Source organism: Callionymus lyra, chromosome 8 (assembly GCF_982586985.1).
Source record: "Callionymus lyra chromosome 8, fCalLyr1.hap1.1, whole genome shotgun sequence".
In the NCBI taxonomy this organism is placed as follows: Eukaryota; Metazoa; Chordata; class Actinopteri; order Syngnathiformes; family Callionymidae; genus Callionymus; species Callionymus lyra.
The window spans coordinates 21,032,742-21,059,150 of record NC_141825.1 but is presented as its reverse complement, the minus strand read 5'-3'; the positions used below and the strand labels follow the sequence as shown (position 1 = coordinate 21,059,150).

General features: G+C 36.6%; 3 protein-coding genes across 5 annotated transcripts; 1 reads left to right on the top strand and 2 right to left on the bottom strand.

Moving 5' to 3' along the window:
• Positions 1–938: 938 nt before the first annotated feature.
• bida (BH3 interacting domain death agonist) lies at positions 939–9,340 on the bottom strand. The gene is made up of 4 exons (XM_087797715.1): positions 9,223–9,340; positions 7,974–8,235; positions 1,426–1,559; positions 939–1,346 (listed from the first exon to the last, which is right to left on the bottom strand). The coding sequence occupies exons 2-4, from the start codon at positions 8,224–8,226 to the stop codon at positions 1,149–1,151; spliced, it is 585 nt and encodes a 194-aa protein (XP_087653841.1). The 5' UTR covers positions 8,227–8,235; positions 9,223–9,340; the 3' UTR covers positions 939–1,148.
• Positions 9,341–9,513: 173 nt separating this feature from the next.
• Positions 9,514–16,038, bottom strand: wee2 (WEE2 oocyte meiosis inhibiting kinase). 3 transcript variants are annotated; one of them, XM_087797130.1, is made up of 12 exons: positions 15,981–16,038; positions 14,241–14,535; positions 13,988–14,175; positions 13,249–13,306; positions 12,799–12,968; positions 11,835–11,956; positions 11,599–11,745; positions 11,403–11,528; positions 11,251–11,336; positions 11,009–11,179; positions 10,791–10,939; positions 9,514–10,109 (listed from the first exon to the last, which is right to left on the bottom strand). In XM_087797130.1, exons 2-12 carry the CDS (start codon positions 14,502–14,504, stop codon positions 9,944–9,946), a joined length of 1,647 nt encoding a protein of 548 aa, XP_087653256.1. In that variant the 5' UTR covers positions 14,505–14,535; positions 15,981–16,038; the 3' UTR covers positions 9,514–9,943. The 3 variants fall into 3 exon arrangements, with proteins under 3 accessions (XP_087653256.1, XP_087653255.1, XP_087653257.1); XM_087797129.1 differs by lacking the exon at positions 15,981–16,038 and adding an exon at positions 15,152–15,196; XM_087797131.1 differs by lacking the exon at positions 15,981–16,038 and having other exon boundaries at positions 14,241–14,577.
• A 1,938-nt stretch (positions 16,039–17,976) lies between these two features.
• On the top strand, positions 17,977–26,293 carry dennd11 (DENN domain containing 11). The gene is made up of 9 exons (XM_087797515.1): positions 17,977–18,549; positions 20,137–20,236; positions 20,301–20,459; positions 21,651–21,804; positions 21,881–22,019; positions 22,095–22,226; positions 22,291–22,441; positions 23,873–23,941; positions 24,015–26,293. Exons 1-9 carry the CDS (start codon positions 18,135–18,137, stop codon positions 24,208–24,210), a joined length of 1,515 nt encoding a protein of 504 aa, XP_087653641.1. The 5' UTR covers positions 17,977–18,134; the 3' UTR covers positions 24,211–26,293.
• The last annotated feature ends 116 nt before the right edge of the window (positions 26,294–26,409 follow it).

The window sequence follows — 26,409 nt, the reverse complement described above, 5'->3', positions numbered from 1 at the left end:
AATAATAATAATAATAGTTGTGCGCATGTGTGATCTAGTTATAATAATAATAATAATAATAATAATAGTTGTGCGCATGTGTGATCTAGTTATAATAATAATAATAATAATAATAATAGTTGTGCGCATGTGTGATCTAGTTATAATAATAATAATAATAATAATAATAGTTGTGCGCATGTGTGATCTAGTTATAATAATAATAATAATAATAATAATAATAGTTGTGCGCATGTGTGATCTAGTTATAATAATAATAATAATAATAATAATAGTTGTGCGCATGTGTGATCTAGTTATAATAATAATAATAATAGTTGTGCGCATGTGTGATCTAGTTATAATAATAATAATAATAATAATAATAGTTGTGCGTATGTGTGATCTAGTTATAATAATAATAATAATAATAATAATAATAGTTGTGCGCATGTGTGATCTAGTTATAATAATAATAATAATAATAATAATAATAGTTGTGCGCATGTGTGATCTAGTTATAATAATAATAATAATAATAATAATAGTTGTGCGCATGTGTGATCTAGTTATAATAATAATAATAATAGTTGTGCGCATGTGTGATCTAGTTATAATAATAATAATAATAATAATAATAGTTGTGCGTATGTGTGATCTAGTTATAATAATAATAATAATAATAATAATAGTTGTGCGCATGTGTGATCTAGTTATAATAATAATAATAATAGTTGTGCGCATGTGTGATCTAGTTATAATAATAATAATAATAATAATAGTTGTGCGTATGTGTGATCTAGTTATAATAATAATAATAATAATAATAATAATAGTTGTGCGCATGTGTGATCTAGTTATAATAATAATAATAATAATAATAATAATAATAGTTAGTGCGCATGTGTGATCGAATGTGCAGAAACTTAATAAAAGTAATGATAGAACTGAGACTTAGGTTTCAACTCATGTTTTTTATTATTTTTTTAGACAGTACAAGGATAGCAAACAAACGAAAAGTATCAAAAGACACAAGTTAGTTAATGGAATGATATTAACACTGACGAGAGGTTCAAGTTAATACAGCCGTCAAGATTGAAACAATTTCCTGAAGGAGATCCTCCGGAGGGATCAATAAAGTTCATCTAATCTAATGGTTCTGATGGAGATCATCTCCTCCCTGAGTTCCGCATGAACTGCAGTGCCACTTCGAACATGCTCCGGAGCATGTGCGGGGTTTGCTCGCACACGCCTCTCACCACGGTGAGGCCGAAAGCCATGATGACTCGCTCCCGGGGGAGGTCCTGCAGACACACTCCCTGCTGGAGGGCACTCTCCACCTCCCGGCTCAGGTGCTCCGTCCATCGCTGTCAATCAACAGTGTTTTTAGACACGGGTGTTCTCACAAAGATCACGTGTGTCGAGCGAGTCGACAACCTTTCGTACCTTCTTAGGTGAAGAATGGATTCCCCTCTGTAGATTTTGAGTTGCCCGAGCCACCATGTTGTGCTCGAACCGGGCGGCAATAACTCTCAGATCTGCCGCCACCTGCTGGACAACGGCTGCTCGTGCATCGTTGACTACAAGATGGATGATAAAAAAAACTTTCACGGACTGACTGTCACACAACATGACAGTTAAATTATAACAAGTATAATGAAACAAACGTTGTCTGTAAAGAAATTGTTTTTTTTTGCAACAAAAGAAAAAATAAATGGTGAATCTTTTTAATTCCTACTTACTAAGACATGCCAAATGTTGTAAAAATGAAGTATAAAAACAGATTTTATCAAACATAACATTAACTGAACTAGAAAAGAGTGCATCTCCGGACGAAAATGCAATTGGTAGTACCGGAAGTAGTAGTAGTGGAATCAGTAGAAGTGGAACTGGTAGTGGAAGAAGTAGTTGGATTAGTAGTAGTGGAATTAGTAGTGGAAGTAGTAGTTGAAGTAGTAGTAGTGGAATCAGTAGAAGTGGAACTGGTAGTGGAAGAAGTAGTTGGATTAGTAGTAGTGGAATTAGTAGTGGAAGTAGTAGTTGAAGTAGTAGTAGTGGAATCAGTAGAAGTGGAACTGGTAGTGGAAGAAGTAGTTGGATTAGTAGTAGTGGAATTAGTAGTGGAAGTAGTAGTTGAAGTAGTAGTAGTGGAATCAGTAGAAGTGGAACTGGTAGTGGAAGAAGTAGTTGGATTAGTAGTAGTGGAATTAGTAGTGGAAGTAGTAGTTGAAGTAGTAGTAGTGGAATCAGTAGAAATGGAACTGGTAGTGGAAGAAGTAGTTGGATTAGTAGTAGTGGAATTAGCAGTGGAAGTAGTAGTTGAAGTAGTAGTAGTGGAATCAGTAGAAGTGGAACTAGTAGTGGAAGAAGTAGTTGGATTAGTAGTAGTGGAATTAGTAGTGGAAGTAGTAGTTGAAGTAGTAGTAGAGGAATCAGTAGAAGTGGAACTGGTAGTGGAAGAAGTAGTTGGATTAGTAGTAGTGGAAGTAGTAGTTGAAGTAGTAGTAGTTGAAGTAGTAGTAGTGGAAGTAGTAGTAGAAGTAGTAGTAGTGGAATCAGTAGAAGTGGAACTAGTAGTGGAAGAAGTAGTTGGATTAGTAGTAGTGGAATTAGCAGTGGAAGTAGTAGTTGAAGTAGTAGTAGTGGAATCAGTAGAAGTGGAACTGGTAGTGGAAGAAGTAGTTGGATTAGTAGTAGTGGAATTAGTAGTGGAAGTAGTAGTTGAAGTAGTAGTAGTGGAATCAGTAGAAGTGGAACTAGTAGTGGAAGAAGTAGTTGGATTAGTAGTAGTGGAATTAGCAGTGGAATTAGTAGTTGAAGTAGTAGTAGTGGAATCAGTAGAAGTGGAACTAGTAGTGGAAGAAGTAGTTGGATTAGTAGTAGTGGAATTAGCAGTGGAATTAGTAGTTGAAGTAGTAGTAGTGGAATCAGTAGAAGTGGAACTGGTAGTGGAAGAAGTAGTTGGATTAGTAGTAGTGGAATTAGTAGTGGAAGTAGTAGTTGAAGTAGTAGTAGTGGAATCAGTAGAAGTGGAACTGGTAGTGGAAGAAGTAGTTGGATTAGTAGTAGTGGAAGTAGTAGTTGAAGTAGTAGTAGTTGAAGTAGTAGTAGTGGAATTAGTAGTTGAAGTAGTAGTAGTGGAATCAGTAGAAGTGGAACTGGTAGTGGAAGAAGTAGTTGGATTAGTAGTAGTGGAATTAGTAGTGGAAGTAGTAGTTGAAGTAGTAGTAGTGGAATCAGTAGAAGTGGAACTAGTAGTGGAAGAAGTAGTTGGATTAGTAGTAGTGGAATTAGCAGTGGAATTAGTAGTTGAAGTAGTAGTAGTGGAATCAGTAGAAGTGGAACTGGTAGTGGAAGAAGTAGTTGGATTAGTAGTAGTGGAATTAGTAGTGGAAGTAGTAGTTGAAGTAGTAGTAGTGGAATCAGTAGAAGTGGAACTGGTAGTGGAAGAAGTAGTTGGATTAGTAGTAGTGGAAGTAGTAGTTGAAGTAGTAGTAGTTGAAGTAGTAGTAGTGGAAGTAGTAGTAGTGGAAGTAGTAGTGGAATTAGTAGTAGAAGTAGTAGGTTACAGTGGAAGGAGTTGAAAGTTGAGTTGAAGAGTTTCCCCATTGAAATGAACGGGGGGAAAAGGGTAGAAAAAGAGGAATAAAATAAATAATGGAAGAGATAAAAGAGAACTTTTCCACAGACTACACACCAACTATATCTACACAAAGAGAAAAACTCAAATTTCATGTCACCTCCGGGGTTTGAACCCAGGACCTCAGTCATCAAGAGTGAGGTTCATACCACTAGACCATCAAGCCATGAAACAAATGACATTTATTTTTTGATATACCTTTACAGTATTAAGCAATGGTTCCTGATGTTTTCATTTTGTCTTTGAGTTCTTCATAGGTTCTAAAAACATTGTTGTCTCAGTGCATCAGTGAATCTGTGATCCATCGCAGGGTCTGGTTGAGGAAGTCATGTGTTCATTTATCCACGATTGCTTTCACCTGATCAATGGTGTCATCTTGGTCTTTGTTCAACAAGTAAACCTGGACGCTCTTGTTTTCATTCATCAACTGTCTACTTCTGCTCCAGGTTCTTCTAAAAGGAACTTTTTCCTGCTCCAGCCACACTGTACTTTATTATTGATCTGTTTCTACTCCACTATAGTATTACTTCAACTGTAAAGTGTCTTCAGATAACTTTGTTGTGATAACACACTTTAAATAAAATTATTATTATTATGAATTACTCTCAGTACTAGTACTACAGGTACTCGTAGTAGTATGAGTACTCGTAGTACTACTCGTAGTACTATTAGTACTTGTGGTACTATTAGTATTCGTAGTACTATAACTCATAGTACTAGTACTCAAAGAAGTACTAGTACTCATCGAAGTAGTACTAGTATTCGTAGTACTCGTAGAAGTACTACTAGTATTCGTAGAAGTACTACTATTTGTACTACTCATAGTAGTACTAGTACGTGTAGTACTCGTAGTAGTACTAGTACGTGTATAAGTACTCGTAGTAGTACTAGTATTAATCGTAGTAGTAATTGTATTTGTGGTACTCGTAGTAGTACTAGTATTTGTAGTACTTGTAGTAGTACTAGTACGTGTAGTAGTACTAGTATTCTTAGTAGTACTAGTATTTGTAGTACTCGTAGTAGTTATAGTATTTGTAGTAGTACTCGTACGTGTAGTTCTACTACGAGTGAAGGAGTAGAGGATTGAAGAAGTGGAGGAGTGAAGGAGTAGAGTATTTAATAGGTAGAGTAGTGAAGGAGTAGAGTAGTGGAGGAGTGAAGGAGTAGAGGATTTAATGAGTAGAGTATTGGAGGAGTGAAGGAGTGGAGGAGTGAAGGAGAGTATAATTATTAGTATAAGTATAAGTATAAGTATAACTATAAGTATAAGTTTAACTATAATTATAACTATTACTATAAGTTTAACTATAATTATAAGTATAAGTTTTACTATAATTACAAGTATAAATATAAGTATAACTATAAGTTTAACTATAATTATAACTATTACTATAATTTCTACTATAATTATAAGTATAACTATAAATTTAACTATAACTATAAGTATATGTTTTACTATAATTATGAGTATAAATATAAGTATAACTTTAAGTTTAACTATAATTATAACTATTACTATAAGTTTTCCTATAATTATAAGTATAACTATAAGTTTAACTATAACTATAAGTATAAGTTTTCCTATAATTATAAGTATAACTACAAGTTTAACTATTGAGTAGTGAAGGAGTGGAAGAGTGAAGGAGTGAAAAGAGTGGAAGAGTCAAAAAGTGGAGGAGTACAAGTACAAGAGAAGTATAAGTAAAACTATTAGTATAAATATAATTATGAGTATAAGTATAACTAAAAGTATAAGTATAAGGCAGTAGTAGTGGAATTAGAACTGGAAAGTATCACAGATTGAAGTGGAAGGAGTCGAAACGTGAGTTGAAGAGTTTCCCCATTGAAATGAATGGAGAAAAAAAGGGTAGAAAAAGTGGAATAAAAGAAAGAGGGGAAGAGATAAAAGAGAGGTAGAACATAGCCTGAAAGACTGGAACGAGCTGAATTGATAAAAGTTTGAACGGTTCAAATCGGATGAAATTTTTGTGCTTCCCAGCATTCACACAATAAAGAGAAACAGGAACTCAATTGTGTGAATGCTGGGAAGCATTCACACAATTATTGATGGACTCAATAGCTGCTGTAGAAGTCGTTTGCTGAATTTTTTTAAATGTTTTTTAATACATTCAAATATATATATATATATATATATATATATATATATATATATATATTTTATTTTTTTCTTTAATTATTGAATTAAATCATGTATGTATTAAAAAGGATGGATTTAGGAGCTACTTGATCAGCCAATCATGTGACATGTGAGCGCGGTTCTCTTATGGTATTATCTGTTGACCAAACATTTTTAAATAATGTCAAAGTTAAAATATTGAATTTCAAAAATATAATTTTGAATTATTGGAATTAGAATATCAAACTCTATGGGTCTCATTCACAAAGCGTGAGTAGAACACAATTGTGTGTAAAAACATGAACACCGAGAAATCTTCAGGATTAAATTGAAGAATGCACTAAAATAATGTTTGTCACTATTAGACATGAACATAATTCATACTGTGCTTTGTTAGGTCAGCAATACATGATGAAAAAAGGTGATTTGAACGCACAGGATTAACGGTTAAGTTAGTTTGATATTTAATATTTGTTTCAGAACCAGCTGAGCCTTTGTTCCCGACATTCCTGATGTTGAACTGTTGAACTTCCAAGACCCTCTTTTCGAATTATATCATCTATACATTTATATATTGATCATCCCTGCGTTTTGTCACAACTCCAGAACTAACAGAAGACAATCAAATATCTAGTTTCAACTCCACTACTGACAGAAGACAATCAAATATCTAGTTTCAACTCCACTACTGACAGAAGACAATCAAATATCTAGTTTCAACTCCACAACTGACAGAAGACAATCAAACATCTAGTTTCAACTCCACTACTGACAGAAGACAATCAAATATCTAGTTTCAACTCCACTACTGACAGAAGACAATCAAATATCTAGTTTCAACTCCACTACTAACAGAAGACAATCAAATATCTAGTTTCAACTCCACTACTGACAGAAGACAATCAAACATCTAGTTTCAACTCCACTACTAACAGAAGACAATCAAATATCTAGTTTCAACTCCACTACTGACAGAAGACAATCAAATATCTAGTTTCAACTCCACTACTGACAGAAGACAATCAAACATCTAGTTTCAACTCCACTACTGACAGAAGACAATCAAATATCTAGTTTCAACTCCACTACTAACAGAAGACAATCAAATATCTAGTTTCAACTCCACTACTGACAGAAGACAATCAAATATCTAGTTTCAACTCCACTACTGACAGAAGACAATCAAACATCTAGTTTCAACTCCACTACTGACAGAAGACAATCAAATATCTAGTTTCAACTCCACTACTGACAGAAGACAATCAAATATCTAGTTTCAACTCCACTACTGACAGAAGACAATCAAACATCTAGTTTCAACTCCACTACTGACAGAAGACAATCAAATATCTAGTTTCAACTCCACTACTGACAGAAGACAATCAAATATCTAGTTTCAACTCCACTACTGACAGAAGACAATCAAATATCTAGTTTCAACTCCAGAACTAACAGAAGACAATCAAATATCTAGTTTCAACTCCACTACTAACAGAAGACAATCAAATATCTAGTTTCAACTCCACTACTGACAGAAGACAATCAAATATCTAGTTTCAACTCCACTACTGACAGAAGACAATCAAATATCTAGTTTCAACTCCACTACTAACAGAAGACAATCAAATATCTAGTTTCAACTCCACTACTAACAGAAGACAATCAAATATCTAGTTTCAACTCCACTACTGACAGAAGACAATCAAATATCTAGTTTTAACTCCAGAACTAACAGAAGACAATCAAATATCTAGTTTCAACTCCACTACTGACAGAAGACAATCAAATATCTAGTTTCAACTCCAGAACTAACAGAAGACAATCAAATATCTAGTTTCAACTCCACTACTGACAATCAAATGTTTCTCCAAATATTACAAAATATTCAAACTCTCAATATAGAAATTATTAAATTAAACTTGGAAAAAAAGGATCCAATTCTTGAAACATTTGAAACGTTAAAATTAATAATTTTTATGCTACTTTTATACTTCCATAAAATTCCCACCACTGTTTTTTTTTTAATGGTTTTATTGTTAAGGGAAAAAAAACAGTAAATTGCAGATGCAGGCGATACACGAAATGATTATGGTGGGATGCAGATGTTTTTTAGTTATCAGGTAAATCTGAAGCAAACCCTATTTAATATACAATAGAATACATTGGAATCAATAACAATTAGACCGAGTGAAATAGAAATATGAGTAAAACACTCACCGATGCCGTTCAGGTTGATTTCAGGTTGAATATCGTCAAAATCCAGAGTAATGGAGCCAAGAGACATGTGTCCGTCACATTCAATGTCCCCTCCAGCATCACAGTTGATCAGTCCATTACAACCTGGGCTCAGATTGCTTTCCAGTGCTTTCACTTCTGCGTTATACTCTCCGTCCTGGCATTCTGCTCGGAGGAACGCGAGGAGAACCAGGGGAAGGTTCTGCCCGTCAATCACATGCAGTTCATGATCCATCGGTTCCAACTGTTGAGAGAAAACAGTTGATGAAACTTAGTTTGGTTTTGTTTGTCTTGTTGATAATAGTAGCGTATTTTGTTAGAGAGAGCCGTCGACAGGATCATGAAAGGGATTTTTTATGTTGCTTTAATCAAATCTATTGTTTCCATTTACATCATTTGATGGCGTAATAAGTATAGTTTCCTCAACGGTAGCCGGGAGTATTCAACACACAAGCACAGAAAAAAGGCCAAATCAGTCAGAAAATATAGCACTCGTCAATAAAACTTCAAAAAACTAATTTAAAATCTCCTTTATACCTTAATCAATACGAGCTCTAAATGCCAGAAAGAAAAAGTTAGTCCAAAACTTGCTACTTCTGTGTCCATATTGTATTTTGTTTCAACTAATGATTCAATATTATATTTTATTATGAACTTATATTGGACAAGAAATCAGGATTAAGTTTGACAACCCTACACTAAGATATCGCAATGTATTTTTCTTTTTTTTTTTAATAAATAACCCTGTCTGTCACTGTTGAGTTTGGAGACCAACGGGTCAGAACCACACTGGCACTGGACCGTCTCATTGGACACAGATTTGGGCATCATATGCTGTTTAGATCCAAAGGCAAAAGAACAACAACAACAAGTGATATTATTTTCACATCTTTCATGAGTTGTAAACAACTTCTCGTCAAGTGTCACCTACTGTTGACGGATTGTTTTATTAGCAAAATAAAAAGTTAAACCGAAAAAGTTTCAAAATTGACTTTTAACGATTGTTACGGTTGTTATCAAACCCCGAACATTTAAAATAAATGAATCAAAAGCGCATTTTAACCTCGACAAAACCGGCGCACATCACTTTTGATGGCAACAGCTAGCTAGCATGCTAGGCTAAGTGATGTCAGACGCAGCTTTGAAGACGTAAATATAGCGGAAGGTTTTGACAAAAACACACGACAAGTGTCGAAACCTTTAAAATGTGATCGGTATCGAGTGAACTCACAGTGCGGCGGTGGTGGTGAATGAAGTCAACGCCGGGAGCAGTTTAAAACTGCGGCATCGGAGACGCTGCTTCACAGACTGCTCGGGTGCGTGACTGACGTGAGAGTGAGACCTCTTCACTGACGTGAGAGTGAGACCTCCTCACTGACGTTATGATCGCACCTAGGAAATGATAAATCCAATGAAATAATTCAAAGTAGTCATTTTTCATTTTCTAATAATTATTGGCTTAATAGCGTGACAGATAAAGTGCAACCATTGTTTAGACTGAGGAAGATCACAAACAATTAAAAAAAAAAAAGTCTATCTGTACTACAATTTTGAGCTAATAGACTTATTCAATAATAATTGGCCTCATGAAAGTTTTGATTGTATTTACACTGGTGAGTGAAATTGTGTTTAGTAGTGGAAGTTTAAGTCCCTTTAAAGTTTAAACCATGAGGTGTTTTGTGCCGAAGATAACAAACGCAACCATCCTGTGGAAAGTCCCTGTTGTGGTTCTTGGTTAGACCACAATAACAAGTTAAGAAAGGAGACTTGCTTAAAGAACTATAGAAATACAAAAGAGTGTGATAAGATTTAAAATGTTTTATTCACATTTTAAAAAAATATATACAGTGTCATACAATTAAAAGATCATTGAAAAAACAAACAAAAAAAACTTCCCAAAAGTCCAAAAAGCATGCTAGCTACATGTGGAAAAATAAGATAAAAAGGCTCCGTCAGACTCCATATCCCGGGCAACCAAAACTCATGGATCTGGCAGTTTTCCGACCCACGAGTCTCCGGCCTGATTTAGGAGGAGAAGCAACATTGGCAGAGTTGGTCAGCTGGGATAGATGAGCCAGTCTGGGGGAGAGTGCAGCCTGGCGAGCCTCCAGAAGCTCCCTAAAAAAAATGGATACAAAAAGAAATATGGATTTTAATCCTTTTTGAAAGTGTCACCTAGCATTTTGAAATTATTATTTTTTTAAGGGTAAATATAATTACTTTATTCTTTCATGTTAAAAATAATAGATTTTTAATTTTCCATCATATATATATACACACTGGATATAGAAGTACATAAGTGCAATTAGGATATAGATTAGTTGAAGTTAACGTTAAAACATTTTTTTAATTGATTTTTGAATCTTTTTTTAAAGCATTAAATTGTTTTATTTAATAATCAGATTTGATATTTTCTATATTGACAGGTAAAATTTGTTTTATTGAATCATTTAATTGAATATTTTGTATATTGAAAGATTGATTTTTTTTCTTTAATGATGATAATAGGATGAAAAAATGTAAATATTCTCAAAGTGAATACATGCCTTTTACATACAGTTTGACCGTTTAAAATTGTATTTTTCTAAATTCAATATTTTTCAATTAATAGCCTTTTAAATTTGATCAAGAACCAAATATACAAATGATTGAATTCAACATCTGTAATTTAAACTATATTTTAATACAGATGTTAAATTGAACCATGCAATATTCTTATAACACTGATCTTTTATATCACAAGAAACAGATAATCAAACTAAGAAAATGAACTTTTCCCAAGAACATTACTGGACCTACTTTTCCAGCATGGCTGTGCGGAACTTCTCCACATTGAGCTCCTTGCGCAGCTGAGCAGCCAGTCGTCCAGTCCTTTCCTGCCTCAACACACTGTGTTTACAGAGCTCCTTGGCTGAGGGACGCTTGCTCGGGTCTGGATCCAGCATTACCTTCACCACCATAGAAGATAGAAACAAATAAAAACACAATCACAGGGCATTCTGCTCAAATGAAAAAACCTGAAGAAGCTCTTTGAAAGGGGGCGACAGCTCTTGAGGTAGGTTGGGCAGGTTTCCATCTCTGAGTCGGTGCCATTCCTCTCCATTCCGATGCAGTGGCGCAGCACCAGCGGCCCGCAGAACCGTCAGACCCAGAGAGAAGATGTCTGCCATGGAGAGGTGAGCGTAATCCTGGCGAGCAGCAAGAAACACTGACCATCCGACTTGTGGGGAACAAATACAAGCTATTATTAACACCCTACCTCTCGTAGGACCTCGGCGGCCAGGTACCGACTGTCTCCTTCCTCCACCTGAGGACTGTTGGTTGAGGTCACTCGGCCTAAATCCCCTGTCGGGAAATAAAAACTTTAACTAATTTCAAATGAGTTCTGGGGAAAATTATCTGCAACCGCACCAATTTTAAACACAACTCCAGCTGCACTGCTTCCATCATTCTCCTCCTCTTCCTCCTCCTCCTCCTCCTCACTCTCCCCTTCATTTGCTGCACTTATTTTGGGCCTCTGGCAAATAAATATATTGCCTAAACATGGTGAGGGAGGATTAGGATCTAATAAGGAATAATCTGAGTTTATTAAAATCTGGAAACGTACTTGGTTTGATGTCCAGGTGGACAAGACCCACGCTGTGGATGTATTTGAGGCCAAGAGACACTTGGAGGAGGATATTTTTCAGTTCCATTTCCGAAAACAGCGCCCCCTCGCGGACATTCTTCATGATTGCATCGTTAAGACTTCCACCTGACACCAAATACACTTGTAAGACATACAACACAAATTGAATTCAAACGATCAAGAATTGCCATAAAAAAAATTTAAAAAAAACATACCATTGCAGTATTCATTCTGAATGATCATGTGGTCATCTTCTGCCCACGCTGAATAGTAGCGCACCACATGACGATGCTGGCCGAGGACAGCATGTGCGTACACCTCTTTCAGGGCCAACTGCCTAAACGTATGCAGTTTAAAGTGAGAAGAGAGTCTGTGTTTGACTCTTTTAAATCTCAGCTCCAATCTTATTTACGCTCATTTTAACCATTTAATTTCAATTAAATAAATAGGTTGATAATTAGGGCAATAATTTGGTGGTGCCATATGTATCAAGTTACAGGGGCAAAGGTATGATCTATTGAGATCATTGCGATACTGTAGTAACAAGGCAACATTCGTAGTATTGACGAGTACTTGACTCTGGTGTTGCAGAATTGACAAGCCACGTGACTTTTGACGAAGTAGTAAGTAGTACTTTCATTTGTTATCAAAACCAAAATATGTTCAAACATCAGCTTTAAAAGCTGCTGGAGTCAACTGTATCCTCTTGTTCTCAGTCATTTCTGTGATCTTGCATGATTTTATAGTTCCTTTTGCTATGGAGATTTAATTTCAACATTAAAATCAACAGACACGTTGAATATTTGTATGTTAATTGTAAATGAAAAAAATTAAAATATTTCTACTAAGTGAAATATAAACCTTAAAACAATTTAAATAAAACATTATTTGAAAGCCAAAAAAGGACCATTCGTAAGACACCTAAGTAAGTAAGTAAGTCAAGGTTATTCATAAAGGTCCTTTCTAGACCAGGGTCACAAAGCGCTTTAACAATCAAAAACAATATACAGTTAAAATATATACTTTAAAAGGCAAAGACACAAAAGACAAAACACAGGAGTCCCAGAAAAGTAACCAGTCATAATAGGAATTATTTTAAAAGACACGATCAGTGACGTGATTCCGCTCAAGTTCATGCTTAAATGTGCGTATATTGATCGAACAGAGAGAGTGACTCACTCATCAGCAGAGCCTGCCAGGGGTCGCCGCGAACGTTTGATGGCGTACAAGCAACCATCCAGCCTCTTGACACACTTGTACACCGACCCAAACTCGCCCACGCCGATACACTCCAGCTCCAGGAACTCACTCTCGTATCGTGACAGCATCAAGGCTTGGACAGCTTGTCTCTGCCAGATGAACAAAAGAAACGCCTCAGAGCAAATCTAAAAAAAGGATTTCTTAAACAGGAAGACACGTCATCAAACTAAATGTGGAGGGGAATCTGTGTTGTTGTTGTTGTTGTTTTTGACACCATCTATGGGAATACTTCCCCTCTCAAAGTCGTCAACAGGGATTCCCTTAAAGGTTTTCCCGGAAGCTGCGTAGCAGGATCCACTTTTGGACATAGAAAAGAAAAGAGGCGGCCAAAGACTGGTGAAAAGATGGAGGATGAGAGACGCAATTCACCTTTGGTGGGAGGAAAGCTTCATCATCCTCTTCTGATGATGTAAGGCTGTGCTTCATCCTAGAACAAGATTAAAAATGGTTGTTTTTTTTAGAAAACCCTGAAGTCCAACACATTCTTAACCAGAATCACAAACTAGTCAGGACCAATTGAACTTAATCATAAAGTTTCTCATCGATTTATAATTTATGTTTTGGGTTTACTTGGCTTATTTCACACATTTTTTTTAAATATCTCCATTTCCAATTAAGTGTTTATACATTTTCTCTTCCAAACTTTAGCTTAAAGCATCTCATAAACAAAATCTGCAGAGTAAACATTTATTTAATGAGGCCAAATCTTGCCATATCCCAGAAGTAAGTGCATTTATCAGTTTGCTGTGAAGACATTTATCGTGTAGTAATTTTTTACACAACCGATCTTAAAGAGAAAGGTCATTACAAAACCTCATATTAATCTTAATATTTACAATGCAGCTACAGTAATTAGTCATTTTTTAAATTATTTAACACAAACATAAATCTCTCTCCAGTTATTAGGCTTCTGTTCGCAAGACAATGAAAACAGTGTTTGTTAATGCATGAATAACCAGAAGCAACTTAATTAAACGAAGCAAAAGCCCTGAAAGCAGGGAAGTAATAGATGAATACGTTTAAAAAGTGTGATCGAATTAGCGGTTTTATGATCAATCTTGCCCATTTGCACCGTACTTGGTCACATGATGACATTGGACAGCTTTACCTGCGTCCATATTCCTGCTCGTCGTCATTCTTCCAGCTGCTCCTGTTCACCGTCTCAGGGGTGAAAGGGTTCACGTTGACCGACGGCGCCTGGATGAGACTCGCCGAAGATGAGCCAAACTTCAGCTTTCTTTTTTCACGAGTTGACCTGGTGCTGGAGAAGGGCTGAGACGACTTGTTGAGAAGACTCTAAAGAGAAGAAAGAGTTAGTTGGACGTATGATTCGGCACAACGTGTCCAGGAATACGGTTCACCTTAGGTGTGCTGGGAGAGTCGCAGAGCCTCAGTTTGTTCCAGGAGGCATAAGGAATTGGACTGTTGCTTAGAAAGGGAGATGATAAGACATGGCTCCTGCTGCGCTGTCGTTGACTCCGGGGCGTCCTGAATGAAATGTTCGGACCACAGAGTGTAAAAGAGCCGTCATCAGAGTTGTCGCTGCTGCTGCTGCTGCTGCTCTCTTCGTCCTGACAACTGTAAAGGTGACGCTTCTTATGGTTTCCTTCTAATATTAAGGGCATTTTGTTGCCTTTCAACAAATGCTCTTAATACCTAAAGGAAGAAGATGGATGAGTATTATTGACAGCATGTAGAAAACAAAAGAAAGAATCCTGCAAAGTATCCAGCACTGTGATCACCATCATCTCTAAACCTCTATGAACCCAATTTTGAAACTTATTTTTCTTCCTATATTCATAGTAAATATGTTCTAAGTGAATATTTTGCAATAAATATTATTTTCACGATAGGTAAAATCTGCTTTAAGGTTCACTTTTTTTTTTAAAACAGTATTTACATGCGAGAAAAATATCACTTTTTCAAGTATTTAATCTTTATCATATTTGTATTATATTTTTACCAGTTCGATCTCCTTACAAAAATGAATATATAAAATACTTCAAATAAAAATATTCTTCGATGGATTGGATACTTATTTAGGAAATTGTACTGTTGCCTTTTAGGTTTGTTGCGAAAAGGAAAAGTGAATAAAAGTAAAAAACAAAAAGTAACGGATATCAAGCACACCTGTGCTGAGCTTGTCAGACTGCTAACGACTTAAACAACAGTTCCACTAAAACACGCCCTTTGCGGCAGAACCGCAAATATTGGTTGGGTTTGCTTTCTTGAAAACGCGTTAAATTTAAAGTAATTTAAACTTATTACTCACAAAAAAAGTCCGACTTCGAATCCGCCACGTTTGAATAAGACGCCGCTTTTACTTTCATTAATGTCACATGTTTAGTACGGCGTCTGTTATTGGTCACAAGTGAGGTCACATGTCGCAAATGACGGAAGTGTGTACAATAGTTGTATCATATGATTGTTTTTTACATTTAATTTTTGTGATATTTTAAAACATAAAAAAACGGTAAGAAACTACAGAGGATATATATTTTTCTGTCTAAAAGCGCGTGGTCTAAATATTTACAACGAAAATTATACAGCTTTCACATGAACGTTACAAAGTTTAACTATTGACCACCTTTTTCACCTAAAATAAAATACAATATATTCTGTGTGTTGTTGTGAATTGAATGCTTTTTTCTTACTTTCAGGGTTCCTCTATTAAATCAGCATTATCTATCTTAAAATGCCTTTGTATTATTTGGTGAATTTCATTTCATTATGATTAAATGAGTGACACGTTTTTTAATTATTTATTGATATACTTTTTTTAAATTACATTAACAAAATATATTGTGACTTAATAAAGTAAATGAATAGGATTCTGACTAAATGGCAAATAAAGTACATTATTATATTGATATTTCACTATTTTTCTGATTGCGTTAGGGTTCGGCCTTTTATTAAATATAATTGTATAAAATAAAATTAGAAAAAATGTATTGATCCCTCTGGGGGTCTCCTTTGGGAAATAGTTTTTCCAGCTCACAGCAACACAGGCGATGGATTCATAAAAAGCGCAATAAAAAGAAAGTGACACAATCAGAAGAAGAAGAACATAGATCAATAATGAAGAGGAGAGGGGCCAGTACCGTTCCCTGAGGTGCTCCTGTACTGCATACCACAGTGTCAGACGTGATGTCCTTCAGCCTGACATACTGTGGTCGATCAATAAGAAAGTCCAGGAGATCCAAGAGACCAGACCATGTCTACATGCATCCTAACAGTTTGTCCTGGAGCAGAGTGGGCTGGATGGTGTTAAAGGCACTAGAAAAATCCAGGAACAGGATCCTCACTGAGCCGATTCCTTTACCCGGGAGTAGGTCCGATGCAGGAGATGAAGGATGGCATCTTGTACACCAACCTAGGGCCAGTAGGCAAACTGCAAGGGGTCTTGCGCTGGACTTTTTGCTTGAGACGTTTGAGGACCAGCTGCTCCAGTTTTTTAATCAGCTGTGAAGTCAGTGCCACCGGTATGTATTTGTCTTCTCTGGACGAATCTTCCAAAGTACATCGCGTACCTGGAGTGAGGTGAAGCTGGGAAGATGTTGTGTGGAGCTGAAGGAGGCAGGGGAAGGTTCGGCAGGTCCTGAAGCGGGCAGCATTGAGGGTGACCTGCTCAAACCTGTTTAAAAAGTTGTTGAGACCATTTGCCTCCTCCACCGTGTCCACTGCGGTCAGAGAGGACTTGGTCTCGTGTCCAATAAATGTTTTTTACACCTCTCTTCCCCTTTCAGCTTCTCCTTTAACCTCCTCCTGTAGGTGTTCTTTACCACCCTCAAGCATCACTAGGCCTCCTGCTGTGCTGACCTCATGGCGTCCCTGTCTCTGCTCCTGAAAGCCAGCTTCTTCCTGTCAAGGACATCCTTGACCTCCTTTGTTACCCACGGTTTATCAGTAACAGAGGACAGTCTTAGCAGGGACGACAATGTCTAAGCAGAAATTGTATTAATCCCTTAGACAGTGTGTGAGCTAAACCATGTCTAGCTCAGAGGGCGGGCAAGTATTAGTCTTCTACTAGTCTTTACAGCCAGAAATTTTTGAAAGAGGCGTATCAATCCAGGTAGATAGATATATAGATGGATAAAATGTATTGATCCCTCTGGTGATCTCCTTGGGGAAATTGTTTTCCAGCTCACAGCAACATGGACAATAGATTCATAAAAACAACAAGAACATAATGCAATAAAATGAACAAAAAGACAAATGACAAAAATCCAAGTATAAAGAACATAGATCAAAGAAAAATAACACAAAGAAAAGGATACAAAGATTAACATAGAATAAAATCATCTTTATAATAGAACCACTATAGAAGCCTTGTAATAACAAAATCAATGTAAATATTACTCTTAAAACAACAATATTATTATTAATTAAGATAACTATACCATATCAGAATCACAAACGTTTATTGCCAGTGTTGTAAACACAACATAGAATTGTTTGTGGTGAACTGTCTTCTGGCGCTGGCTCAGCGCGGGGAGGAATGAAATAAAAAGCGATATGATAAAATAATTAAAATAAAATAAAATAAAATAAATGAGACATTATCTAATCTTACCATTAATCAAAAAAAAAATCTCACATGATCATTTCATTCTATATCATTTCATTTTCATATTCTAAATATAAATGAAAGTGAAGATTGTGTTTTTAAGTGGTAAAAATATTGGCAAATAAGGATAGGTAAAACGTTTAAATATGATACAAGGAACATATATTTTATTTAACACAATTTTACTAGACAATCCGTATGTATAACGTTGAGAGCAGGAATAATAAAGCAAAGAAGAAAACGAGAAAGCAAACTTTTACTTATTTTATATAATAGTTGCTGCCGTAATATTTTCTAATATGAGATGAAATATTCTTTTATTCTTCCCGTTTTATAATTTACCTCACAAGGGCCACATAAATAATGCCAAATCTATCTCACATTTTTAACCTTTAAAAATCGTAATTGTTTCTACTTATTCGGAGTGTGATTCTTCTCACGTTTATGTAAAGCTCGTTCCCGTCAGAATGAGGTCACTGGAGTGGTGACGAAGACACGTGGACGGAAGTGCGTGTCGTCATCACAACAGTGAGGCAGGAGGAGGACCCTGGATGTGACACGAGAAAACAAGCAGGGCCAGCAGCAGGACACCATGATCCGGTTCCCACGTCGTCTCTAACCCGCTCGATCTCGGAGTATTGTCTCGTTTTTCTTCTGCACTCTTTCACAGCTGAGGTTTGGTACCGTCATGGTGGAGCAATCGGACCAAGCCGCGCTTCTGGACTGGGAGGAGATTCCACCGAGCGAACAGACCCGGGCGGTTCCTGCGCCTCCTCCTCCCCGCCGGGAGGACGCAGCTCCGGCAGGGAAAACCTCTCTCCCGGCCGGGCGTTTACCGACAGGAGATGCGGTTCTTTCGCGGGGAAACATCCACAACAACACCGTCGTCGACGTCAGGGACGTGTCCGTGGTTGTTGCTGCTGCTGCCGCAGGAGGCAGGAGTGCCATCCCGGGCCAGAACCAGACGGTCGGGCACATACGAGACCGTCTGGGAGGGCGAGTCAACAACTCGGTACCGTACCAGGGCCTCGGAGTGAGAGATCAATGGGAGGAGAAGGACCAGATCGTGTCTGTGTTTGTAGTGACGTTCGACACCAGATCAGGTGAGCGTCCCGAGTTTCTACAGCCTGCCATGACTATTGTTTTAACGGCTTATGTTCTCCTTAAAGTTCATACATGATCTCGAGTGGAACCAGAGGAGAAATGTATATACTTTAGGCTTCAACACTTAATAGAAAGAAAACGATAGAATACATAACCTTATCTATAAAGGTCATATTTGAGTGTGACAGACGATCAGTAATATACAATGTCATCATAAAACAATTTCACACACACTGAATGCTTTTTTTTATTGTCACACTCTTGCACGTTGAAAAGTCACCTGCTGTGATAAAAAATGTTATCTTAAAAACAGTTACACACACACACTGAATGCTTTTTTTTTTATAGTCACACTCTTGCACTTTGAATTGTCACCTGCTGTGATATTTGTATTATCAAACAAGTTCAGTATAATAACAAACAAATTCATACCAATTTAAAAGGTCGAACTGGCCTTTGAAAAAAATCTCCAACCTTTTATATAAAAAAACAGAATATGGATGCTTTTTGAATTGAGCTGTTATTGTTATTGACAAATAGAACAGGTGCAATCATCACATTCACAACATTAGCTAGAATGTCAAATACCATTCTCGTGTAAATATTAGGACTGAGATTGAGTGTGACTGAACGATAGAATTTATTTTTTTGCTCAAAGGAGCCGGTAGCTTAAGGGTTACAGTTTTATCTTATTAGTAGCTTTGATGCAGTAATTTGAGAGCTTATATTAGAAGGAACAGAACATTGTGTCTGATCAGTTCTGCTGTGGATCATTTATTACTGATGACTCATGTCCTTCAAAAATAAAAATAAAATATATATATTTTTATTAAATGAACTTATTATTATGTGAGGATTTTTTAAAATCATGAAAATGTATTGTTTAACAATAAGCAATAAAATATGATACATGCATGTCAGGAAAAGTGAAAACGAAAATATTCTCAAGTATAAAATACAACTATTGCTTTTTCATTTCCCGTTTTTTTCCTTCTAATATGTGCTGAAATGACACTGGAAAGTCAACCCTTTTGAAATGTACTTTTGACTTGTCAGACTTGGCACCACCCTAGGTTACAACAGTTTATCATTCCTACATAATTAATATTATTAAACTTCAATAAACAAATGTCAATCTACCTTTTAATTATCTTGATTTTAATTAACATGCATTATCATGTTTACCATGCACGCCAAACAAGGGTTTGTTAATTAAGTTTTATTATACAGTACATCCAAAAACTCACTCATAAATATATATATTTTGATTGTAAAAGGAAATGTTTTTCCATTTCAGATCATTGCTAGCAAATTCAAATCAGTCCCTTAATGTTTAGATGTTTTAAAAAAACAAACAACTGATGTAATGTTTTTAATATAATATAGATCATGCATAATAGAATAGAATATATATTTAATTATTTATATAAATTCATATGAGGTTATTTGGGCTCAGTTTCAGACACTTTATTTTTTAGACCTGAGAAGTCACTGTACTTAAGGAAGTGGTCAGAATGAAAGTCATGAGTGTAACCGCAACTGAGGGGAAGTTAATTTGAACGTGTGTGTGTGTGTGTGTTTGACAGGGAATATGGTGGAGTGGTGTCTGCCTCACGACATCAATCTAGATGGAGTTGAGTTCAAGTCGATGGCCAGTGGATCCCATCGCGTCAGCAGCGACTTCATGTATGTATGCACTTCTACACACTAACACACAATCCTTATTCACGATCCTTTCACTCTCGTGCAGTTATTTCCGTAAAGGCTGTTACTTCGGTCTGGCATGTTTTGCCAACATGCCTGTGGAGAGTGAGCTGGAGCGAGGAGCCAGGATGAAGTCGGTGGGAATTCTGTCCCCCTCCTACACTCTACTGTATCGCTACATGCACTTCCTGGAGAATCAAGTCAGGTGCGACACGCTGTGCTTTAAGACGGAACATGTCTTTGCTTTATTCATCCTCTCCTGCTGTCCTTACCTTTGTCTCGTCTTTAAAAACATCACCCAAGTCTTTTATGACAAGAAACGCATCTCATCAAAACCCTTTCATTCTGACAAACAAACTTAAATCTGACTTATTTGTCACAAATGAAACATACTTTATTTTATTAGTTTTATTTTTGTGGCTTTGTCGTCTAATCCTGAGCTGATTTTTCAACACACAACCTAGTTACTTAATTTACTTTTCAACCCACTTCTATTCGTTTCTGTTTCACTTTCAACACTTTTTATTATTTACAGATTCCAGATTCTATACATCCGTTCATTCATCTATTTTTGTATCCATCCATCTGTCCATCCAACCATCCTTTCATCCATCCATCTATAATCTATCCATCCACCCTCCCATCTATCCATTATCCATCCATCTAGACTTTCATCCATCCTTCCATCAATGAATGTATCCATCCATCTCTCCATCTATCTATCATCTGTCCGTCCATCCATCTATCCATTCATGTATCCATCAAACCATCCTTTAATTAAGGTATCCATCCATCTATTATGTCTTCTTCCATCTGTCCCTTGTTCATCCATCTAGCTATTTTAGTATTAGTATTTTGTATCATCCATTAATCCACCCATCCTTTCATACAACCATAGATCTATCCATCTATAATCTATCCATCCGCCAGTCCCAAAGTCTATCCATCCATCCATTTGTCCATATATCATCCATCAAGCCACCCATCCTCTCATTCAAGCATCCATCTATCCATCTATAATCTATCTATCCGCCCATCCCAAGGTCCATTCATCCATCCATTTGTCCATATATTATCCATACATCCACCCATCCTCTTCCTACAACAATCCATCTATTACGTATCCATCCATCCATCAATCAATCCATCTTTAATCTATTCATCTGTTCGTCCCAAAGTCCATATGTCAAACTATCATTGTTTTATACAACCATCCAACTGTCAATCTATAATCCATCATATGTCCGTCCTTCCCTCCATCCATCTGTCCATTTACGAGACTTTTCATTCATCTATCTATCCTGAATCCATCCTTTCTTATCCTCACTTATTTTTTAAGCATGATGAGTTCCTGCTATCGTGTCGTAAAATAAAAAAGAAACGCTTTACTCAACAGACATCAGTTGCAGTGTCCGGGTCAGTATTCTCCACTGGAGGCCTTCTATGAAGACAAGAAGGCTGTTCTTCCCCCGACAGGAAACGGTTCTATCACCTCCTGTCCGACCTGGAGCGTCACTAACATAAACCGCTGCATGCATCCGGATATGAAGGTCAGGACAACACTGACATTTCCAGCCTCCATCTTCGTCAGACGAGCAAACAAAGCATGCCTTTGATTTGTTTCAGATCACTCACCCGGCTGGCTGCATGTCCCAGTTCATCCAGTTTTTCGGTGAGCAGATAATGGTGCTGTGGAAGTTTGCTCTTCTCCGGAAGAGGATCCTCATCTTCTCTCCACCCCCTGTTGGCGTGGTCTGCTACAGAGGTAACGGCCAAATGACTCTATTATTTATTTAACCCTCACCTACTTTCACATTCATCAAAATCCTTTTCTCTCCAGTATATTGTTGTTGCTGTCTGGCCAACGTCTCTCTGCCTGGAATCGGAGGCACCGTTCCTGAACTACGACCCTTCTTCTACATCAATATTGCTGATATCACTACTCTGGAAACGGAGATGTCGTACGTGGCCTGTGAGTATTGGATCATTTTAAACCGGGAGAGCGACGCTTCATTCACGTCTGGATGTCTTTGAAGGCACCACCGAGAGGATCTTTGAGGAGAAGAAGGACCTGTACGACGTGTACATCAATAATCAGAATGTGAAAACACACCGCAGCCAGCTGCAGCCGCTGCTGCGACTCAACGCTGCTGATAAAGAGAAATACAGGAAGCTGAGCGAACAGAGGTAAATTATAAATATGTACATCATGTTTTGCAAGAGAGATCCATGTTGTTTTTTTGGCTATATCGGTCCGCTAGAATCTTGGAATTCTGGGAAATTTCACGAAACGTGTCAAGTAACAGATCAGTCAGTTTTATTGATGTTCTATAGTTCCATCTAGATATAACAAGGTTTTTAAGGAAATGTTATTCACTTGTATGGCTTTTAGCAGCTGCTGCTCTGTACAGAACTAACACCAAAAAAGCAGTTTAATTCACTTTATAAAGCAACTCTTACAATCAAATCTTAACAAGAAAACTGACTTTAGAGTGACAAGATGTGTTACTGTTTAATAGAAATTGGTTTGAAGTTGCTTGATAAAGAGTCTACAAAGCTTACATTGCATGTGGCCTAAATGTTAAGATTTCAAGGTTTTTCAAAGTACTACTTTTTAACATGATTCCTAAATCAAGAATGTTGGTTTGATTGTATTCTGTGTCAATGTCAGCTGTGTAGTACAGATACTGTATCATGATACAGTGTCTCTATTTTGAGCAGCCACTAGAAGGTCTAATCTACCAATTCAAACACAACGAAAGAGCATCTAGCTAGTATAAATAAGGCAAGACAAGGTTATAAATGTATAAAGGTTATAAAAAAAATACACAACATCCAGGTTAAAAAAAAAGAAGTTTTAAAACCAAACTATGAATATTAAAAATATGATAGATAATTATTAACTTATTTTTCCTTTTTGGTTTGGTGCCACTTATTGCTTATTGATGTTGTCACCTATTTATTCACCAATGTACACGTGAATAAATGTATATAATAGTAATTAAAATAATTTTAAAAATACTGTTCATACCAACAGTTTAGGATGATTTATGATTTGTTCCCTTTTCACAAACTATCTTCAAATTTAGACAATGTTGTACCGCTGATCTGCAGCTTGTACTTTTGGCTATAATTCTGAGAACCGATAAACAGTTTCCATTTGTATATCGCATGTTGTCGATGCGTTGAGTTAAAAAGAAGAAGTAGAGGTGAAGATGTTATCATCGGTGAACCGCAGTGTGAAGGAAGCGATGAGCAAAAGGTACAAAACTTAACAGGAAAGTGTAAAAAAGTTTGTCAAGCAAGAAAATGTTCAATTTGAAGAACGTGTATGTGTCTTCATAATGATGTTATGGTGAATGTAACTATTAGATTGACATTGGCATAAATATCATTATTATTATTATTATTATTGGCATCAAGAATCATCAGTTTACTCAGTCTAGTAAATGGAAATAAGCAGCAAAGACAACATGTTTTTGGCTAAAACAGGAATATTTTTGTGACATTAAACTGGTCACCATGAGCTTCTATGTGTCGTCTGATTGAAGGTTTCACAGACAGCTTGAGTTCCTCATCACGTTGCGCTCCAATAATCAAAGTGTTTTATCCCTGCAGGCAACATTTGCTGTATTCTCAGGAGGTCGACGCCAACTGCACATCAAACGAGGAGGATCTTTTTATTCTGTAAGTCCTCGTGGAAGGTATTACCAACAACTCCTTTGTGTTGAAATTCATAGTGATGTCATTCGTCTTCCAGGTTCTTCATGGAACTCAACAACCGAATCTTCCAGACCTTGTCGGAGGTGGCGATGAGCGCCGATGCCACGCTGACGGCCGAGCACGTGAGGTCCATGGGGCTGGACCCCATGGCTGACCAGGCCTTCCTGTTGGCCCTGTTGGACGTGTACGGTTACGACGTCACTCTCGTCATCGACAACCTCTGCTGTTCCTAAATCAAAAGTCTAAACTTGGGTTGCCACTGGAAGACACAGACACTGAAGACCACTGCCTTCTTCCTCCCGGGCCTCGTTGGTCATCCACCACTTGGTTTGTGATGCCCGAATGACTGTTTTTGGCCGAAGAGACTGAACACAAATCTCATGTGGCTGGTTATCAGTGCTGTTGTGCATCTTCCGCACCTTCAAAGATCTTCATATCTTCACTCACAACATTCTTTCTGTAAAATAATGCCTTCTTTTTCATCGGTTATTAGCTGATAGTCCAAACTGAACTTCCCAGAATAACACAAACAATAACTTCTAAGGATTTATCACGGAAAATTAAATTTAAGTCTCTAATTGCCATCAGAATATTAAAAGTATTTTTTTAAGCATTAAATGATTGATTTAACAATAATTCCTGCATTGAAAGGTTGTATAATTTAATTGTATAATTTGTATATTAAAAAATTAAAATGTATTTCTTTTAATAATTAAATAAAAAAATTGAAAAAAAAAAGGTTAACACACAGTTTAATATTCTAATTCCAAAATAATAAATGTTCTTACTTAAATTCAAAAATAGGTAACCTTTTGAATTCCATATACAAATGTGGATGGCTAGATGATGGATGGAATAATAGTGCCATTAGTTTATATTGAATATATAAGGCTACAAGTGTATTTATTTTTTTAATAATTGGAACTGGAATATCAAACTTCATTATGAAAATATTAATATATTTCATTCATTTAAAATGAATGAAAAATAATAATTAAATACTTGAATGTACAAATTATTTAATTAAATTGTTAAAAAAAAGAAAATCCAAGTTTCAATATTTTAAATGTTCAATCATTCAATAATCTGATGGCACTGATGTACTTCCATTAATTGAAACCATATTTAACATTTCGCCTCGAAAGCAATATCATTTTGTGTTTCCTGAATGTTTTTTTTCGTGTGTTTAATTTCACTAGTAAAAGTTTGTAGTTGTGTAAAAATATTCCTCCCTTCACTGTGAAAACGGTGTAACCGCTGTCTGTGTGTGATGTCATTGAGGTTGTTATTAAGTTGAGTCTTCTTCTGCTGACGTATTTTCATTCGAGAATGTGAATCTGTAACACTAATGCTGCACAGAGTCCACCACTGGATCACCTCCTGATGCACATAGCGATACCTTTCCTGTTGTTTATGCGACACAGTCTTTATCTTCTCTCATCCTTGTGACGACAGTTCTGTGATCGGCTTTTCCGATCCTCTCTGGCATCGACAAGTATCCCTTTGTGCTATTTCGGATCTGCTGTTGTCTCATCGCTTAATGGAAGACTGTCCCCTACTGGTTTTGTTTTCATCTTTTATTAGCATCTTATTTAGAGATTCCAGCTCTAGAGATTGACCAAATGTGTCGGGAATATCATGTTGCCATTCTGGGGAGATCAATTGTTTCATGTTGGAACTCTCAAGCCCAGCAAAGTGGCCTTTCTTAAAACCCAAATGTGCAATCTTTAATGTCGAAGAATTTATGATGAATTACTGATGGAGATGCAGGTGCTGCGTCTCGACCCTGGAAAAATGTTTACGGCGTTAATTGTATTTAACAAAGAAGAAAAAAAAAGAAGCCTTATATGTGACTTTTTAAGAAATATGACTGAATCTTTACTGTAAGTCAGCCGTGTTTGCTGGCGGGTCGTGTCGCTGTCCTCAGCACTTCCTGGTGACCTTCAGTCACTGATGAACGTTGACACCGACTCGTCAGCTGACTCGCTCTGTTGCCTCTGATACTGTTTGCCATGCAGGTGTGAAGAGAGGGAAGACGTGTACACAAGACGACACACGTATCTGTATAAAAATGCCTTCTTTGTCGCTCACCAGCTCAAATGACTTTTGTATAGAATCACGACTGAATGTCCCAATAAGGCAAAAAAAAAAAAAAATCATTACACACGTGCTTATCAATACCTGTTATCTAATGGATTGTAGTGTCACTAATGTAAAACACAAACTAATGTCCACGTAAACTCAATAGCATGAGCAACTGTCTGCTTCACTGTACTGCCATAGTAACGACAATAAATCAATGATTCAGTGCAAAAACGTTTGTTTCTTGTAAATGTTCATTTTGCAAATGTTTTGTTGGCGACTACAATGTTATCAGAATCGATGCTAAGCTCACCTATGATGGCAAGTTAAACCTTCCATTTTGTACTTAT

Coding starts and splice junctions, on each gene's coding strand:
- wee2 (XM_087797130.1), bottom strand. CDS start 14,504: ATGCCCTTAATATTAGAAGGAAACCATAAGAAGCGTCACCTTTACAGT. Junction 13,307..13,987: donor GAGCAGGAATATGGACGCAG/GTAAAGCTGTCC, acceptor ATCTTGTTCTAG/GATGAAGCACAGCCTTACAT. Junction 11,180..11,250: donor CCGCCGAGGTCCTACGAGAG/GTAGGGTGTTAA, acceptor GCTGCTCGCCAG/GATTACGCTCACCTCTCCAT.
- dennd11 (XM_087797515.1), top strand. CDS start 18,135: ATGGTGGAGCAATCGGACCAAGCCGCGCTTCTGGACTGGGAGGAGATT. Junction 18,550..20,136: donor GACGTTCGACACCAGATCAG/GTGAGCGTCCCG, acceptor TGTGTTTGACAG/GGAATATGGTGGAGTGGTGT. Junction 20,460..21,650: donor TTCCTGGAGAATCAAGTCAG/GTGCGACACGCT, acceptor TTTACTCAACAG/ACATCAGTTGCAGTGTCCGG.
- bida (XM_087797715.1), bottom strand. CDS start 8,226: ATGGATCATGAACTGCATGTGATTGACGGGCAGAACCTTCCCCTGGTT. Junction 1,560..7,973: donor AATCAACCTGAACGGCATCG/GTGAGTGTTTTA, acceptor TCCATCTTGTAG/TCAACGATGCACGAGCAGCC. Junction 1,347..1,425: donor TCCATTCTTCACCTAAGAAG/GTACGAAAGGTT, acceptor GTTGATTGACAG/CGATGGACGGAGCACCTGAG.